Source organism: Ctenopharyngodon idella, chromosome 3 (assembly GCF_019924925.1).
Source record: "Ctenopharyngodon idella isolate HZGC_01 chromosome 3, HZGC01, whole genome shotgun sequence".
Classification (NCBI taxonomy): Eukaryota; Metazoa; Chordata; class Actinopteri; order Cypriniformes; family Xenocyprididae; genus Ctenopharyngodon; species Ctenopharyngodon idella.
Window position 1 is genome coordinate 55,899,071 of NC_067222.1, and position 20,177 is coordinate 55,919,247.

General features: G+C 39.7%; 1 protein-coding gene and 1 long non-coding RNA gene across 2 annotated transcripts; one reads left to right on the forward strand and one right to left on the reverse strand.

Moving 5' to 3' along the window:
- Nucleotides 1-286: 286 nt before the first annotated feature.
- LOC127508948 (uncharacterized) lies at nt 287-2,639 on the forward strand. Its single transcript, XR_007929024.1, has 4 exons — nt 287-389; nt 486-700; nt 1,757-1,916; nt 2,401-2,639. It is a non-coding gene; the product is annotated as an uncharacterized LOC127508948 (long non-coding RNA).
- Nucleotides 2,640-5,928: 3,289 nt separating this feature from the next.
- On the reverse strand, nt 5,929-10,877 carry lrfn4b (leucine rich repeat and fibronectin type III domain containing 4b). Its single transcript, XM_051887056.1, has one exon. The coding sequence runs from the start codon at nt 9,346-9,348 to the stop codon at nt 6,046-6,048; it is 3,303 nt and encodes a 1,100-aa protein (XP_051743016.1). The 5' UTR covers nt 9,349-10,877; the 3' UTR covers nt 5,929-6,045.
- Nucleotides 10,878-20,177: the final 9,300 nt, after the last annotated feature.

Sequence of the window (20,177 nt, forward strand, 5' to 3'; positions counted from 1 at the left end):
TACTTCTTATACCTCTTCATTTTAGAACACAGTCCCTCTGTTGTTGTCTGGTTCTTAAACTCTGTTAAACAATGTATAATCTAAGCTGAGACATAAGCCTACCATATATATATTGCTTCTGCTTTGAAAGTATTCTTTTTGATTCACACTTTCCAGATTCTCACACACCTAATATAATATATAATATAGTTGATTGTTGGTGATTATTTTTCAATATCTTTTTTAACCCAGACATGTTGTTGGTAACATCCACCAAGTCAGAGGCACACGTGACAATGAAAACATTGTCACAAAACATTGAAAACCTCACAGTAAATTTTTACTTACAGGTACTTCTGGCGTGAGACGGGAAAATCCAGTCTTGAGTCTTGTACCAAATCAATGTACATGTAAGTTATTTATCAACTTAAAAAAAAAAAACTGTAAAATGCATTATTTTATTAATCAAAACTACATGCCAAATTAAATGTTCTTCTGTACTGCAGCTGTAGAAAAGGCAATTCTAGAAACACTAGAGAAAATGGACCTGAAGATCAACCACCTGACTTCACTGGTCCAGTCTCTAGTGGGAAACAGGCGCTTTTTACCCCCAGTGGCAGTGCAAAATGATGAAGAAGATGGCATCTTTCCGCTTGCATCCACTGAGGATCTAGACCGGCTGGAACAAAGTCTGTCAGACAGAGGGTTTCTGCAGAGAATGGTAAGAAATGGAATTGTCCACCTACAACTACTAATGAAATGAAGTGTGTATGTTTACATGCTACTTGCCAAAAGTTTGAAATGAAGATTTTGAAAACATTAACAGTTAAAGGAACACTCCACTTTTTTTGAAAACAGGCTCATTTTCCAACTCCCCTAGAGTTAAACAGTTGAGTTTTACCGTTTTCAAATCCATTTCATGATATTACGCAGCGCCTGTGACCCCTGCTTGCACAGGGAGCGTGGCTTGCAACCATGGAGACATTTGTGAGAGGTGCTGCATAATATCATTGCGCCTGCTGCAGCCATGGTACGACAGCAAAACTCCTTGATTATTACGCCAGAATGAGAGTATAGTTCCTAGCCATATCGGCCTAGAAAATCACAACTTTTCTTTTTCCGTCGGTCTTAGTACACAATGTAACTACAGAAGAGTCAAGTTTTAAATAGGAAAAATATTGAAACTCTTTGGTCATTTTTTAACGAGATGCTAACGGTCTCATCAGATTCAATGAACTATGCTAAGCTATGCTAAAAGTGGTACCGCCAGACCCGGAGATCGGCTGAATGGATTCGAAAACGGTGAAACTCAACTGTTTAACTCTAGGGGAGTTGGAAAATGAGCCTATTTTCAAAAAAAGTGGAGTGTTCCTTTAAATATAATTACTATTTTAAATAACTTTTCCATTTGAATATATTGTAAAATGTCAATTATTCTGATCAAAGCTTGATTTTCAGCATCATTACTCCAGTCTTCAGTGTCACATGACATTCTAATAAGCCATTTTTATGCTTGGATATATGCTGCTGAAAATTCAGCTTTGCAGAGCAGGAATTGCTTTTCAAAATAGAAAACCGTTCATATGAATATAATATAAAAATGTTTACTGATGGACTAAATTTTGTATCAAATCAATGCAATCGGTGAACATGAACAGACTTTCAAAAACATTACAAAAGATTAATTATTCCAAACTTTTGACGGGTACTAGTGTTTAGTACAGTACAGAAGAGGTCCAATTCTTTGCTAAAACGTATTTTAATGTACCTGTTGAAGGTGAACAGATTATCCATCAGCGGCGGGCCAACAATGAAGAAGACCGTCTGGAGAATCTGCTCCAAGGTCTTCAGCACTAATGTCGCCCGCCAACTGAACTGGTGTGGGAGAGGAGACGAGCGGGGGATCAGAAAGACAAACATCGGGTCACTGTTAACCGGTAAGTTCAAATGTTGTACATGCATTAGATCCAATGGTGGGAAATTACAGCGTTAAGTTAAAAAGGTACTTGGCTAACATGTTCATGAGTCAAACATAATCAAACATGTGGTAATACCAACAGCAAAGTGCCATTTTCAAAAATAATTAGCAAATATAATGGCTTGTTTACCGGACCTTGGGTTAACCGATCAGTTGAGTGTCGTTGCCCAACCACAGAAACGGGCACAACTCGCTCGTTAGTAGCTAACTAACAGATTATCATGATCAATTCAATCAACATAACGACAATTAGTATTAAAATATATTTGTTTTATACTTACCTTAAGCACATTTTCCCTCACAACTCGTCAGGACACGCGTCAGTAGACTCGCGCAGGAAGAGTTTGACGCACCTGTGAACTCGCTGATTGGCTATCTTTGACAGATTTATTCGTTTTAAAAAATAAAGTGTTTTTATTTGTTTGTTTGTTTTTTACATGCAGCTTCAGCCATGAGGAATCCCGTCCTGCCGTCTCCAACGGAAGCAGAGGCGGAGAAATTTATCAAAGATTTCCAACACTTGACTCCAGGGAGGGTGTAATTGTTTATTTAAATTAAATGTATGTTATTAAAGTGTATTGTTTTGTTAAAATATATGTTATGGAGTTGTGTTAATATGGATTTTTATAATTAATTAAAAGTTGTAATTGATATAATAAATTAGAAATACGTTTTTTGCCTAATAAATATTTTTTAAAATCATCAACAAATGCGTGTTTTATTGTAGGTTCAGAACAGCGTGGTTATTTAACGTTATTTAATCATTAAACACATCCATTGAGAGTACGCATGCACTACGTGACGTAGTCTAGTAACAGTTAGGTTAGACTAGTGCGCGTGCATATTTAGTGTACGCTTTCACTGCGTGATTTAGTCTATTAAAATGCATTTAGAATGCCCCAGAATTAAAGATAAGGGGCAAAAATGACCCTGTTTATCTTTTTTTATATTTATATAATTTAATACAGTTAACCAATATTAAACAAACAGCGCCGTTTTTCTCCAAATATCAGCATGATTACAAATGTGATAATGATTTTATTCAGCGTACAGTTTAATGAACAACAACTTAATATCAAGTGACTTACATTTAGACACCACATCACTTGTTTCACTCTATTTCGCCAATGAAAATAGTTCCAAAGTCCACAGCATTGTTTTGCGTCTCTGAGCAACACTTCCTGAATGAATCAGACGTTTGAATGAATCGGTTGAATCTTGGTTGAATCTCATTGACGTTCGCTGCCACCTACTGGCGGGTTTAATTTCACATTTAAAGTGTCTTTTCATTTTATAAATCATTTCAATAACAGTATTTAACGTTTTATATTTTCAACATTTCAAAACATTATTTATGCATCTGTAACTGCTCTTGACTGATTAACTTTAATAAAGTTTAATCTATTCTATAGTTATACATTAGATTACAATTTCTGTACCTGAAAATCTTCTCTTTAAACCTACATGAAAAACTTGAAAAGCACAGTTTATTTAATTTATATGTTCTGTTTTATTTATTTTTGCTATTACTCATAATTTGATTATTTGTTACTATTTTATTACTGTTTCGTCTAACAATATTTAAAATATAAGTGAGTTAATCTAGTAGCTTTTGGTGTCATAACCTTATTTATTAAGGTTACATGTATCAAAAACAACAAAAACAATAACCAGGCTTATTTTATATGCCCATTTTCTTTTCTTTTCTTTTACTTTATTAATTTTTTTGTTTTGGGGCAAGTGAAAATTTTGGCGGGGCAAGTAAAAATTTGAACGACTGGCCCGACCTGTCACCTGATGGAGTTTGGGTTCCTTGCCGCTGTCGCCTTTGGCTTGCTTAGTTGGGGACACTTGACATTTGACTTGACATTTGATATTCAACAGTGCTTTGATCTGCCTGCATTGACACTATTCTTTAAGAGCTGCTGTGCAGCCAAATAATGTACCAGTTATCAATGTAAAGCTGCTTTGACACAATCTACATTGTAAAAAGCGCTATATAAATAAATGTGACTTGACTAGAAAAAACCTTAGCGTTGAGCCCTGCATTTCTTAGAAACAAACACATATAAATAACAATAATATTGTAAACAATACCTAATATTTAATACATTGGCCAAATGTGCGGCAACAGATATCCAAAATCTAAACAAGGAGGCAGGGTAATTGCATTTTCTTAATATAATACAACAGTATTGAGAAACGCCTTCAATTTCTCATGACAACGGCGATAAAATCAACAGTTTAAGAGGTGAGATGGAATATATAGAATGTATTTACTAAATTTCACAATAAATTATATGAAATTAATTTTAAATATTAAGACATTCCAAATAAGACTTTCCCAGTGCCTGACAGGATAGTTCAATAAATTCCTGTGAAAAAGGAGAAGTTAAAAATGTTCAGTTAAAAAAATGAATCCTGTCAGAGGCTGCCCTTTTGCCACTTTCCATTTTCTGAGGTAAATTTTTTACTTCACAAGAAATTAATGTAATTTATTAATTGAAAGCTGTTGATTAAAATTTCTTGTGACAAAGAGTTACCTTATTATGACTTTCAATAAATAAATCAACTACGTGAACATGAACTACGTAAATAAAATTAATTCCTATGAAGTAAAAAAAAAAAGAAGAAGAAGAAAAAACAACCAACTCTGTCTGAGGCTGCCCTTACACAAAAGATATAACAATATTATAAAGAAAACAAAAATAAATAATGCAATATAGTACAGTAATAGGAATTTATAAAGAAAATTTAGTAATAGTAATAGTGTTTTGATACAGTTATGTTTTGAATGATTTTTGTGACAGAAATTACTTAATGACATAGTTGGACAGTCTCTGAAAGGACAGATTATAATAGTGATTTTGTATTTTTATTTATTTATTTATTTTCTTTAACTTTTTTTACTGTTGCACTTGTCTTAGGATGTCAACCCCCTATAGTCATCAAACACCACTTGTGTTGCAACCTGCAAAAGCCAAAGAGCTTTGACTTTTGTGTCACATCAAAATAAAATAAACATAGGCACACACAAGACGACCACAACGTGTACTCACCGATGGACACAGCGTATATATGTCAATCAAAAATGGTAGCGACCCAGAATTTGAAAAGGGTGGGTCGTACGTAATCAAGAACTACACCCTCTCCAGAAAATATTGTTTGTCACTCGCACACAAGAACATTCAGAACCGCTCCATTGGCTGTAGCGGAGTCAGCAGAAAGAGCTGCTAAGGAGGCCCTCTACCCCCTTCCCAATGCATGACTGGTGAAGACATTTTCTCAAACACCGGTCATCTTAGTCTGGAGGGAAAGATTGAAAAAGTGAGTGAATTTAAGACCATAAATGAATATCTTGTACATTATTCTGATTACTTACCCCTAGGCAACTGTAAGCTATTGTACTTGTGTTTCTCAGTCATGGTCCTTGAGTCCCGTAACACCTTCAATTAACCTTGAGTGGGAATACAATATAAGGAATACACTGGAAATATTCAGTGTTGGGGGTTCCTGGACCAGGACTGAAAAACACTCTGGTATTGTCCTTGTCACAAGCCGGGCTAGAACTCGGGTCTCTGGTGTGGTGGTTGAGATATCTGCCACAAGGCCACAGAGACTGTGATGTTGGACCCAAACGAAACACTCAAGGCAGAACTCCAGGCAATGTAGATTTAATAAAAAAAAAGTATTTTCAAGCAAAAATCCAACAAAAGTTCTTCTCAGACAGAGGTATTAATAACATAAGAGATAATGGAAAAAACCACATGGGAAAATAAAAACTCCACGAGGGGAGAAAACAAAACTAGAGAACATTAATAACCAAATAACTCAGAACACCTTACTTGAGATAGCTTGGAAAGACTTGGAGAGACAAAGCAAGAAGCACGCGGCCAAGACTCAAAAACCAAGTGAGGAACAAGGGGAAAAAACACAACTAAAATACCCTAGGAGAAACAAGGCATAGGTGACCTGGATAATGCTAACAAGGATCCATGTGGAAAAACTAAGGCAGAGGGGAACACAGGGGACCTCTAGAGGCATGGAGACAAACTACAGGAGGTAGGATGCTGACAGGACCCCCTCCTCTAGGAACGGCTCCTGACGTTCCTTCCAGAACACCCCGGCCTCCGGGTGCGAAATTCTCGGATCAAACTTGGGTCCAGGATGTCTTTGGCTGGAACCCAGGAGCGCTCCTCCGGCCCGTAGCCCTCCCAGTCCACCAGATACTGAAGTGAGTTCTGGACCCTCCGGGAGTCCAGTATCCGGTGTACCGTGTAGGCTGGCTGGCCGTTGATGATCCTGGGAGGTGGAGGGGGTCTGTGTGGGGGGGCAAAGGGAGAAGACAAGACAGGTTTTAGTAATGAGACATGAAACGTGGGGTTAATTCTAAGGGAACGAGGGAGAAATAAACGATAAGAAACAGGGTTAACTTTCCTTGCTATGCGAAAAGGGCCAATGTATTTCTGGGAAAGTTTCTTGGACTCGACCCGGAGGGGCAGGTTCTTCGTAGCTAGCCAAACTCTTTGACCGGCTCGGAAATTAGGGGCTGTCCGGCGGCGGCGATTAGCCTGACTTTGGTATCTCTGGGAGGTCCGAAGGAGGGTATGCCTAGCCTTCCTCCACGTTAGCCGACAGCGTTGGACAAAGCGCTGGGCTGAGGGAACACCAACTTGCGCCTGTTCCTCGGGGAATAATGGAGGGGTATATCCAAACTGGCATTCAAAGGGGGATAGTCCAGTGGCCGAGGACTGGAGGGTGTTGTGGGCATATTCAGCCCAAATGATATAGGTGGCCCAAGACGTGGGATTACTGGCCGCCATACACCGCAGAGTGGTCTCCAGATCCTGATTAATCCGTTCCGTCTGGCCATTAGACTCTGGATGGAACCCAGATGATAGGCTGGCAGTGGCCCCAATAAGCCTGCAGAAGGCTCCCCAGAACCGGGACGAGAACTGGGGACCTCGGTCGGAGACAATGTCCAGGGGAATACCGAATATCCGGAAGACATGGTTCATGAGGAGCTCTGCAGTCTCCTTGGCCGTAGGCAGCTTGGGCAGGGGAATGAACCGGGCAGCTTTAGAGAACCGGTCTACAACCACCAGGATGACTGTGTTGCCCTGGGATGGTGGGAGTCCCGTAACAAAGTCCAGAGAAAGGTGCGACCATGGCCTGCGGGGGACAGGTAAGGGACGGAGCAGTCCTTGAGGACGCTGACGTGTAGACTTTCCTTGATTGCACACGGGGCAGGCCTCCACATAGACCTTAACGTCATTTTTGATGGACGGCCACCAAAACCGCCGCTGGAGGAAGTCAAGTGTGCGAGCAGTTCCTGGATGGCAAGTCAAGGGAGACTCATGACCCCACTGCAAGACCTGGGCCCGGGCAGATAGAGGAACGAACAGGCGTCCAGCGGGACCACCTCCTGGATCGGGCTCACGGGCAAGGGCCTCTCGCACCACCCTTTCCAGTTCCCACTGAAGGGGCGCGACAATCCTAGACCTCGGAATAATCGATGTCAAAGGCTTCTCTTGTGTCTCGGGAGAGTAGGCTCGAGACAAGGCATCCGGCTTGACGTTCTTGGTGCCGGGTCTGTAAGATAGGAGAAACTGGAATCGATTAAAAAACAGAGACCATCGAGCTTGCCGAGTGTTTAACCGCTTAGCCTGCTGGAGATATTCTAGGTTCTTGTGGTCTGTAAGAACCTGGAAAGGGTGCTGAGCCCCCTCGAGCCAGTGGCGCCACTCCTCCAAGGCAAGTTTTACCGCGAGCAATTCACGATCCCCCACGTGGTAGTTGCGCTCAGCATCCGACAGGCGGCGGGACATGAAGGCGCAAGGGTGTAACTTTCCATCCTCACCCCTCTGAGATAGGATGGCCCCTACCCCCACCTCTGAGGCGTCCACCTCCACCACGAAAGGTTTTTCTGGGTCAGGGATCACAAGAATGGGAGCGGAAGTGAAGCGGCGCTTGAGATCCTCGAAAGCCCCTGCTGCCTCTGGACCCCAGTGAATCTTGGCTCCTCCTCCCTTGGTAAGCGCCGTCAAGGGGGCCACCACAGAGCTGAAATTCTTAATGAACCTCCTATAGAAGTTCGCAAAGCCAATGAAACGTTGAACCTCCTTGACTGTGGCAGGTATGGGCCAGTTGTGAACTGCCTCAACCTTCTTAGGGTCCATCTCCAGGTGGCCAGGAGTGACGATGAACCCGAGAAACTGAGCCTGGGTAACATGAAAATCACACTTCTCGGGCTTTACGTAGAGATGATTGTCAAGGAGTCTCTGGAGAACCCTGCTAACATGCCCCTCATGCTCCTCCAGTGACCTTGAGAAAATGAGGATATCGTCCAGGTATACAAAGACGAATTGATTAAGCAGGTCCCGGAGAACGTCATTAATCAGTGCTTGGAACACTGCGGGGGCATTGGTGAGCCCGAACGGCATCACGAGATACTCATAGTGGCCCGTGGGGGTGTTGAAGGCAGTCTTCCATTCGTCCCCCTGCCGGATACGCACAAGATGGTAAGCATTGCGGAGATCCAGTTTACTAAAAATGGAAGCCCCTTGAAGCAGCTCAAAAGCCGTGGCCATGAGAGGTAGGGGGTATCGATTCCTAACCGTGATCTTGTTGAGGCCCCGGTAATCAATACAAGGCCTAAGACCCCCGTCTTTCTTCTCAACAAAGAAGAAACCCGCCCCAGCCGGGGAAGTAGAGGCACGGATGATGCCAGCTGCCACAGACTCCTTAATGTAGGTATCCATAGCCGAGCGCTCGGGGGGAGATAAGGAGAAGATCCGACCCCTGGGAGGGCAGGAGCCAGGGAGCAGATCAATAGCACAGTCGTAAGTGCGGTGAGGTGGTAAGGAGGTAGCCCGGGACTTGCTGAACACTGCCTTGAACTGATGATAAACACTAGGGACTCGGGACAGGTCGACAGACTCTTGAAACTCAGAACTAGGAGCTGGGGGACTCTGACGCAGGCAGGTGAGTTGGCAAGTGGAACCCCAGCTTAGAATGGTGCTAGTGAGCCAGTCGATATGGGGATTATGTCTTCGCAGCCAAGGATGACCCAGGATAATAGGGTACTCGGGGGAGTCAATAAGATAGAAGGTCTCCTCCTGCTGGTGTTGACAGATAGTAAGTTGCAGGGACTGAGTGGCCTCTGTTACTTTGCCCGGTTCCAGAGGTCTGCCATCCAAAGCGGTAACTGCCTGGGGGTGAGGAAGAAGTTGGGTAGGGATCTTAAGTTCCTTAGCCAAGGTTAGATCCAGGAAGTTGCCTGCGGCACCAGAATCAATCATAGCCTGGACCAGATGCTGGTGGCCCTCCCAGGCCAAGGTAGCTGGAACAGCTAGGACGGCGTTAGCAGGAGGAGCTCTAATCTTCCCCATCACAGCCCTCCTGTTGCTGGGCGGGGACAGGCGTTTCCCGAAAGCTCGGGGCAAGTGGAGCGGAAGTGGCCGGAAGCACCGCAGTAAAGGCAACGACGCTCCCTCATGCGACGTTCCCTCTCGTTGGGAGAAAGCCTGGAACGGCCCAACTGCATGTCCTCCGGGGAATCATGGAGCTGTTCAGGAGCTGGGGAACCTCTGGACGAAGGAATACAAACTGGAGAAACAGACCTGCTCAGAGGAACTTGGGACTGAGACTCCTTGCGGCGAGCCGCCCTCCGCTCTCTCAGGCGATTGTCTAGGCGGATGGCCATTGCTATGAGGGACTCGAGATCCTCAGCTGGTTCTCGAGTGGCTAACTCATCTTGAAGGGGCTCAGACAACCCTCCCTGAAAGCAGACCCTCAGTGCCTCATCGTTCCATCCGCTCTTTGCCGCTATGGTCCGAAACTCAATGGCAAAATCTGCTGTGCTACGGGAACCCTGACGGAGAGTGAGTAGGCGCTTGGAAGACTCCCGACCACTGACAGGATGATCAAACACTCGCTTGAACTCTTCCACAAATGCCGCGTAGGACTCACAACAGGCACCCTGAGATTGCCACACTGCGGAGGCCCAAGAGAGCGCCTTGTCAGAGAGAAGGGTAATAATGTAAGCAATCTTGGAGCGGTCTGTGGGAAAACTTGAGGGTTGGAGCTCGAAGGTGAGGGAGCACTGGGTGAGGAAACCCTGGCAGGAACTGGGATCTCCAGTGAAGGGTTTTGGAGGTGGCAGTCGGGGCTCCACCACGGGAGAAGGCCTGTCGCCACTCTGAGGTGATACAGAGGAAGGTGAAGAACCAGGGAGGCGTTCAAAGAGCTGGCGGATGGAACTCATCACATCGGCCAGGAGTTGAGAGTGTTTGGCCATTAGCTCTTCTTGTCGGCTGAGAACGGCTTCATGGCGCTGAAAAGATGCCTCGTGTTGAGCAATCACCGCCAACAGATCCTTGGAACCGAGTGTCTCTGGGTCCATGAGTGACTTGGTTTTTCTGTCACAAGCCGGGCTAGAACTCGGGTCTCTGGTGTGGTGGTTGAGATATCTGCCACAAGGCCACAGAGACTGTGATGTTGGACCCAAACGAAACACTCAAGGCAGAACTCCAGGCAATGTAGATTTAATAAAAAAAAAGTATTTTCAAGCAAAAATCCAACAAAAGTTCTTCTCAGACAGAGGTATTAATAACATAAGAGATAATGGAAAAAACCACATGGGAAAATAAAAACTCCACGAGGGGAGAAAACAAAACTAGAGAACATTAATAACCAAATAACTCAGAACACCTTACTTGAGATAGCTTGGAAAGACTTGGAGAGACAAAGCAGGAAGCACGCGGCCAAGACTCAAAAACCAAGTGAGGAACAAGGGGAAAAAACACAACTAAAATACCCTAGGAGAAACAAGGCACAGGTGACCTGGATAATGCTAACAAGGATCCATGTGGAAAAACTAAGGCAGAGGGGAACACAGGGGACCTCTAGAGGCATGGAGACAAACTACAGCAGGTAGGATGCTGACAGTCCTCATCTGTAACACTGTCATTTTTCAAGTGCAAGTGACCAGGATGACTCGAGCCCAGTTTTCCTATCCTGGACCTTAGTCTGAGGTGTGGATCCAAACTCCATGAGGTCTCATTATGGAGAGATGAAGCGTTGGTGGTGTTTTATGTCAGAGATCATGTGGAGCTCACCCACCTTAAGGCAAACATAAGGCCAAATGGCACTGGAAAGTTTGACTCTTCAAACTACACAAGTGTCAAGGTATACAATATTATGCACAATGCATTTTGTAGCAGCTCCTACAGACAGAGGCGTCATACCCATTTAAAGATTTTTGAGCCAAATGAATTCTGAATGCAGCTCTCCCAATTGTTGTTTAAATTAATAATCAATTAATCGTTAGCCTTAAAGGGTTAGTTCACCCAAAAATTAAGATTGTCATTAATTACTCACCCTCTTCTCGTTCCATATCTGGGGAAACATCACACATTAAACACATGAGTTTGTCACATTAAACATTACGTTAATTCATTAGCTTGAAGCCTAATGTTTAGTTTAGGTTTCTGATTACACAACACAAATTCATCCATTCTTCTGAAAGAAATGAAAGATAACTGGGAAATAGGGTGGGTATCGAGACAGGTGTCCCGATTCAGTTTTCACTCTCCCCACCACAAAATTTCAATACCACAAATAAGTGTACCAATATAAATTTCAAAGATTAAAGACAAGTAAACAGTCAAAAAATAAATAAAAAAACCAAATAATTAAAATTACAAGCATTGTGAATTGAATTGGGACACCTATATCGATACCCAGTCCTAGGGTGAACTAAATTAAGGCAAAGAGGAGAGAAAAGGCAGTGTGAAGGTCATGTACATCATCCTGCACAATCTGATGGTAGTGCTGGGCAGTTTGACTAAATAATCTGTATCACTTTTATTTATTTTTTTATTTTTTTAAAGATTCTGGTAGTTTCATGTTTTTAGTTAATTCCTATGGAAGTTGAATTAAAGGGATAGTTCACCCAAAATGAAAATTCTGTCATCATTTACTCACCCTTGTTCCAAACCTGTATACATTTCTTGTTATAATGTTCTGTTGAACACAAAGGAAGATATTTTGAAGAAAGTTTGTAACCTGGCCGCTTTGGGCCACCATTGACTTCCATAGTATTCCTACTTCCTACCTGGACCCAATTCAGGAAATGGAATCCCTTGATACAATTAAACAATAGTAAAAAAAAAAAAAAAGTAAATTAAATAGTGACTAGTTCAATATTAAATATATTTGTATTATAATAATAATAATCTATTAATCCTTTATAGGGTCACAGGGAGTTAGAGCTAAAAGCCTTTGAACAAGAACTGCTTTGCAAAATGGCGGAAACGCAGGGCCGCTGCTGGGCGCCGGTGTTGCAATAAGATGTTCTATTGGGTGTCGCTTCTTGTTACTGTATATTCTTTACCTCAAATTTCATTCATCAATTCAGTTTTCCGGAAGTCTGTTGTGATTGGACGCCTGTTGTAACACGATTAGACATGGCTTCATCAATGGACCAGATGCAAGTGAGTTAAACTTTATTTATTGACTGATTGATTGCATTATTAATATAACATGTCCTTACCAGATACTATATTAACTTGATCAGTGGCGCAAAAACGGGGTATGCAGTATATGCAGTGCATAGGGGCGCCGCACGGAGGGGGGCGCCATTGTGCCAAAACGTCTTTGAAAATCTTTTTGAATAAAACGTTTAAAATAAATTTAAAAATGATGTTTGTTGAAAAATAATGTTTGTTTAGCATTTTAAATTCAAGTGATATCAACTGCTCACCATTTCGACAAGAGCCGTTGCTCTGTTACGGACAGTCACATGTCCAAAATGGACAGAGGAGGGAAGCGTTTCTGGGGCGCAGAACAGAAAACAGAAAACGCAAAATGAAAAACAGTGTCTTAAAATGAGGACATCGATGTCCATGTGGATAACAAGAAATTGGTAAGCGTAACCTATCATTATCACTGTAAGTCTTTGATGTCTTACACCGGTCGGTCAGTGTGTAGCGCCGCTTCAAGTCTTTTATGAATGATCCGCTGAAACACTTTTGTTACGTTCAAAACAGATTCAGAAATGAAACACTGCTGTGTGTTGCGTGGAGACGAACAGTTCTGCTTTGTCTTTATAGTTTCAACAAACCAGACAATATTTTGTCTAAAATAACACAATATAAACTTATTTTAAACTTACGTATAAAATAAGTATTGCATGTTGCACTCATTTTATTTGGGACAAAAACAGCACTCGTGTTATATAGAAATCCGTTACTGCTTAACTCATATGATAAATATGAGACAAAAACTCAATAAGGGGCATTTTTGCTCCAGTATCTTGAGTTTTATGGCCATTCTAACTGCATTCTGTAAGCTCTATCCATCGCATAGTGAGCTGTTGCCCTGCATTATATTCCTCATCAGATGACCTACATAGGTTTAGGGCGGGGCAAGTGCATTAAAAAATTTAAAGTTTTTTTTTTTTTTTTTTTTTTTAATCGCAATTAATTAATCTAATTAACGTGTTAAATCGACAGTAAAATGCAGGAAGTTTTCTGTGTGTGAGGGTTAGGGGATATAGAGTGGCAAGAATATTGAAAAATGTGAGAAAATGTGAATCCTTTGGATTTTCTGGATTAATTGATCATATCAATTGATCAATGTCATATTCATTAAAGTCACAAGTAGACAAAACACAAGGTAGGCTAGGGGGGGCGCCAACCATGATCTTGCATACCCCTCAGCAAATGTACAGTTGCGCCCCTGAATATAAATTGATATATTGATGAATTTAATTGCTAGGGCGGGCATTTTGCGTCATTGATTGGTACTGTCTATAAAAGCCATTGGCTTACGTACCTGCGGCATTTCCCAGATGTTATAGCTGCGTCCATTGATCTCTGACATCAGTGTGTATTTTACAAACTCTAAATGTATTTTTACTGGTGCTTATGCATATTTAAATGTCTGAAACCTTAAAAAAAATATTTTGTGGCTGAAAACACTGCATAGCTGTGATATATGACAAGTGCTGCGCGTGTCCGTCTCGCAGCCAAAGCACGAAAGCACAGTTTGAATATGGCAGTTATGTGACGTCTCTGACTGTTCTCAATCCCTTATGTGGGACCGTACCGCTCAAAGAGTTAAAAGGGACTTTAAGCAACAGCTGCGAATGGAACGGCTACGGCGACCGGAAGTATGCTGTCACACCGCCGTAGCCGAGAACGTAAAAATCACTAAGCAATCGTAAACAATGCGGCATTTACTAATTTATTTAAATACAAAAAATGTCCTTCAAAAAAAGCAAGAGAAGCGTTGCTTTTGGCATTAAATAATAATCTGTTGTCAGAAGAAGAGTTTTTACTCTTGTATGATGTGAATAAGTCTAAAAACCTAGATTTACCTTGTAAGCAATACTTGCCTTTTAACCTTGATTACATGGAAGAAGACGAATGCCTGAATGAATTTCGTGTCAGAAAATGTGACCTACCAGTACTTAAAATTGTAAGTAGATAACCGATGTTATATATTTTTGTATATTTTCAGTAAAGGGTATGTTTCCACAGTGACAAATGCCAACTTATAAAAGCCATTCTATATCATAGATAGTACAGAATGTCAGATGCAGAGTTGAGGCACAGCAAAATAGTATGACAACATATGATCACTTTTTTATTTGAAGTTTAGAATAACATATTTTGAAATTAGTAAAATTAAATATTCACTCAAGATACATTTTTTCATGGGAGCAACAAAGAGGAACATCTGATCTCTCTCTCTGAAAATGTGTGATTTTCTCAAAGATACGACTTAAACTAAACAAGAGCAATGTTGAGCCCTCGTTCTGAGTTACATACGAGTCGTGAGGCTTCAAACACACGGACACCTTCACTTTTGGATTGTTTTAAAATCAAATTAAATATTTACAGTTCATTCTAAAAACATACCGATTTCTTAAAACATTGTGTGTCGGATGGGCAAAAATGTTGCTTGAATCTTTTTTTGCATTATTGAGATCTAAGATGACTAAGTACAAGTTTTTGCTTTAAACTTTGAAACATGGAATACTTATATACATATATAAATAGTACTTTAGGTTAAATTCAACCAAAATCATTTCTATCGTCGGGCATCAGATATTATCCCGATACAGTAGACTTCTAGGAAGAATATTTGAATTTAATTAAAACTTTAAAGAATGAATTTAAACAACCTTTTAATTTTAAAAGATCATATTTAAGATTGTGCTTTAAAATAAATGTAATACAGAAGCATTCACTCTGGAAAGGAGTTAGCGGTCTTAACATAAGCTGTGACAGAAGCTCATCTGTCTGACTCCACCCTCCCATCTCTCATTCACACTAGAGTTTATTCCTAGGAGGATCTGGGAGTGTTTTGTTTATAATACAACTTAAACTATTTACTTTTTATCATCAAGAACTGCTTCTTCAGCTCTCTGAAAATGTAAGGCGTTTTCATATTTATAATTATTTATTTATTTAGCTAAAACTAAACTATGTTTAATTTGTTTAAATATTTTTTAGCATCATGTTTGATGTTTTTAAGGAGTTATTGAAAATGTTACACAATGTGTCCCCAACATTTTACACATACACTGATAAATAAAAATTGTACTTTAGGTTTTAAGTCAGATAATCAGTCTTCCAGGATGATTTGGCTTAAAACTTTTTAAAAGATGTAATTTTGTAAACTTTTAAATTTATGCTTTGAAATAAAAGTTAGCACAGACAAAACAATGTTTCATCCACCCCCTCTGTCTCAGGTTTCACAGCACGGTTGCATGAAGTTACTTGGAGAGAGATTTTTAGACTTCAACTTTATTGCATTCTGCTATTCATGTTAGGGACATCAAAAAAAGTAAGGAGTGCTTTTTCCCCTGCTCTCTGAAAAATATGTGTTGTTTTATAAATAAATGTTTAATACTGTTTTAGAATCACACTTAATTTTATACAACACGTCATATAATAATACATTTTGTTTATAAACTTTTAAAAAGAAGTGAATGTTTTTCAATTAACTTCTTGAATTGAAACAAAATCTATCCCATGTGCAAAACAACTTTTTTTAAAGGGGTGGTTCAGTGGTTTTTTTCTAGGCTTGATTGTATTTTTGGGGCACAGTTTAACATGTCTTAATGCTTCTTTTTTTTTTTAAAAAAGCCGTATTTTTCATATATTTTACCTTTATTCTACACCTCTGTTTCCACTGTCATATGAACGCCTCATTTGACTTCCTGCTTCTATGAAGCCGCTCCCTCTGAAATGGGCTCAGATTGGTTAGCTGGCCCAGTGTATCCAGAGCCATCGTGAAACGCCACGCCCCTTACCATTAGTGGTTATTGGTTACGTGGGCTTCGGTGGAAATGTAAATAGTGGCGTCTATATTGCTGTCGATTGCAGAGGTTCTGCATGACCCTCTTCATCTGCGTCTGATTCGGCTCAATTTGATACGCAGCTTTTAAAGGACGTTTATGAATGGTATTTCATTTAGTATTTGTGTCAGTGTTTAGATATGCTGTCACTGCTGTTTGTTAGCTTTCAATATAGTTTTATCCTGATTAAAGCTTTACTGTAGCCGAATACATGACTGAGTAGTAGCATTTTTGTAAAGGTAGCGTTTAATTTATAGTATGAACAACTGTTTGTCTACAAACATAGACGTTTGTTGGTGTTTGTAGGATTTAGCTAACTGGCTAGCGAAGCAAAAACACATTGGTCTTTGTTTACGTCCTTGATGCAACCAAAAATAGCAACAGAACTATAGGTTTAAAAGACATGTAGAAACAATAAAACATACTTACAGTTTGAAGCCAATAAACAGCAGCGTCTGCTTTTAAAGTGGGAACTGCTCCATCTTTCAGTAAAAGCCTTTGAGCAAATCCAGCATTGAACTCGTGTAGATTCTGGAAGCTGTCTTCAGCGCCGCATCCAGTGTAGAAAATATCACAGATTATAATGGGTTCTATTATCTTTTGACGTGCCGCTCGCATCCGGTGTACACAACTCTTCCACTTCCACATGCTGCGCCACATGGACTCGCCCACTTTGTTGCGTGTTCCCGGGGGGCGTGTTTTGTAGGGTTTATGATGTCACCAACTCGGGAAGAAGCTTGTTGTAGTCCAAACCGGTCATTTTTGTAGGCATTAAACTTCCATAACTTTAAAAGACAATATCTCCATTTGCATTGAACTTTGAGCGCTGTAACTTTGCAGATACTGTTTATGCTCAGACAGCAACATTACACACTAACTAAAGTTAAAACCCTCTGGAGCCGTATGGACTATTTTTTATGATGGATGGATACATTTATTTTGGGCTTCAAAACATGCATCAAAAAAAGCATCTTGATTTATCAATTTCTAGATATTTGGAATGGAAACAAGACAAAAATACTAAGTAAGAAAAACATTTTTGTAGTGCAGGATAATTTTAAATATATCTCAGATTGTGTTTGTCTGAAAGAAGAAAGTCATATACACCTAGGATGGCTTGAGGGTGAGTAAATCATGGGATAATTTTCTTTTTTGGGTAACAAACCCTTTAATGTCTTCTTTTATCTTCGGTTGATTTCATCTAAGGCTGTGGCTGGAAGTTTTTCTCTTTTTCTGTTCTTGTTTCTTTCCTTCAGTGATTCTGCTGGTTAACAGCAGGACTGGTTTACGTCACGTGACGAGCATTGATAACGACACAAGAGTGGGTAACTTCTGTCCACCTCGTCTATAAGCAAGGACTAAAATAAAGAAATTTAATATGAATTAATATCAATTCTGGAATAAAACATTTTTTTTTTTAAATCGTAAACAAAACAATTGCGATAGTTAGGTGAATCGTTTTTTTTTCTCCCAGCCCTAACATCTATATAGCAATAATAAATAGTGCGTGTAATTTCTCCAGTACCAACGGCAGAACTGATAATGTCCAAGCTTATCGATACTCCGGTCTTTCATAATTTAGCCCCGGGGCCTGTTTAAACAATGGAGGTTGCTAACTTGTGATTACTTTAGATTGGAAACTTGCCAATATAAAGTCAACAACACATTCTGTCTTAACTGTAAAATTGCCAGAGCAGAGAACAGATGCTAATGAAAAATAAATGTGACTTTACTTTACAACAAAGTGTTGAATTTTTTTTTACAAAGTTCAGCTCCACACAATTGATTTTGTAGCTTTGATGCTTGTGTTTATAGTTTTAAGAGAATGTGTTTGTAAATAACTAAAGTATATGTAAACCTAATAGAACAAAGTGTTAAAGAAGACAAAAAATGGTATACTGTACATACTAAATTTCCTCAAACAATGACTTAATCATTCCAGTTTTATGTTTGTGTAATTTTGATATTGTAGTGTCTTTAGTCTTGTGATTACATTACATTAAATTTGTATTGTATTTATTGTATAAATACTGTTTCTTTTACCTTGTAATTTGTGTACAAGTCTATTTACTACAAAAACACTTATATATATATAAAAAAAAAAAAAAAGTAACTGACTATATTAAGCCAAACAACTATGGTGATGTATTTGTTCAAACAATATTTTAATCTGAATTGAGTCTAGGCATACTACAGATTTAAGCTATACTTTATGCTATAATTTATTTGTGTAACTATAGTAAACTTGAATAATTTTGTTTTATACTGTTCAGATACATTATTAACAACTAGAATAAGGCTCTACATTGCGACCATTTAAGTCACATATGCTCCCTAAATTTAATGTGTGCGACCATTTGTGCGAGTGCAAATAATTGTTGAGGTGCAACCTGTTTTCATTTCTCTACAAAATACTGGCTAATTACTGCAGAGTATGTGCCTGCTGTGAGCTGATACAGTGGCCGGTCCACCGTTCTATCACATAACCTATTAAACTTCATCTTTACCTTCTTGCGTTTAAAGCAGATTTTAGGTTGGTTAATATTAGCCGTCAATTACTCCTTTTCACTGCACATATCATTTATACCATTACATGTATCATTTACAACATATATGATAAAGTTAAGTGTAGTTTGGCCTATAACACGTTTGTCTTATTGCTGTTTATTGTTTGTTTGCTCTATTGATAATATTTGTTTAACATACACATGACCAAGAATGCTGTTTTTCTGAATATCCTGAGGAAAACCATCACTATTGAAAATGTGACACTGATTGCAATAGTTCAATAAACTGTAAAAAGTAGTTAAAATTAAATCACTTACTTTTTAGAGGCAATATTATCTGTTTTTGTGCCGTTTAAGAAGCGAAAATAGTTCCAAAGATCATGGAGGACAGCAGGACCATGGCCCATTTTCACGCACAAGATTTACATAAGAAGGAGGAAACAATGGTGTTTGAGACTCACTGTATGTCATTTCCATGTACAGAACTCTTATTATTCAACTATGCCAAGGTAAATTCAATTTTACAATCTAGGGCACCTTTAAAAATATTCTTTCCAATATTTATAATAAAAAAAAAAACATATACACAACATATACAAATTTTAGAAATTAAAATTGAAGATGAAGCACACATTTAATAAAATTAGAGAAAAAAAAAGACCTTTATAAAAAATGCCCTGGGGTAAATATGCAGATTTAAATATCAAAGCTGATAGAACACCGATGAGAATATTGCTGCAGAATAAATTATTTTTACAACACAAAAATCCTATTTTTTTTCCAGACAAGTGACTTTTAACTCGGAAAAGTGAATGACAAGGCTTAATGTCGATGACCTGTGTGTATATATATATATATATATATATATATATATATATATATATATATATATATATATATATATAAATAATTCACCAGCTTGGCCAGGCTGGGAGACCAGATAAAACCAGCTTGAGCAGCTAAGGCTGAACACCAGCTTGTCCAGGCTGGGAGACCAGCTTGATCAGCTAAACCAGGCTGGGAGACCAGCTAAAACCAGCTGAACACCAGCTAAACACCAGCTAACCCAGGCTGGGAGACAAGCTTGACCAGCTAAGTCAAGCTGGGAGACCAGCTAAAACCAGTTGAACACCAGGGGCCTGTACCATGAAGCCGGATTAGCTGGCTAGCCAGTTAAGTTTCAGATTAGTTTGTGCCAATCCTGGGTTTTTGGTACCATGAAAGTGACTTGGCTTTTAGCGGTGTTCATCACCATAGTAACTTACGCTCCACAGCTAACCTGCTCCGGGGCAGGTTATGTTCTGGGTAAGAGATCTCAAACCGAAATTGGACCAATCAGATG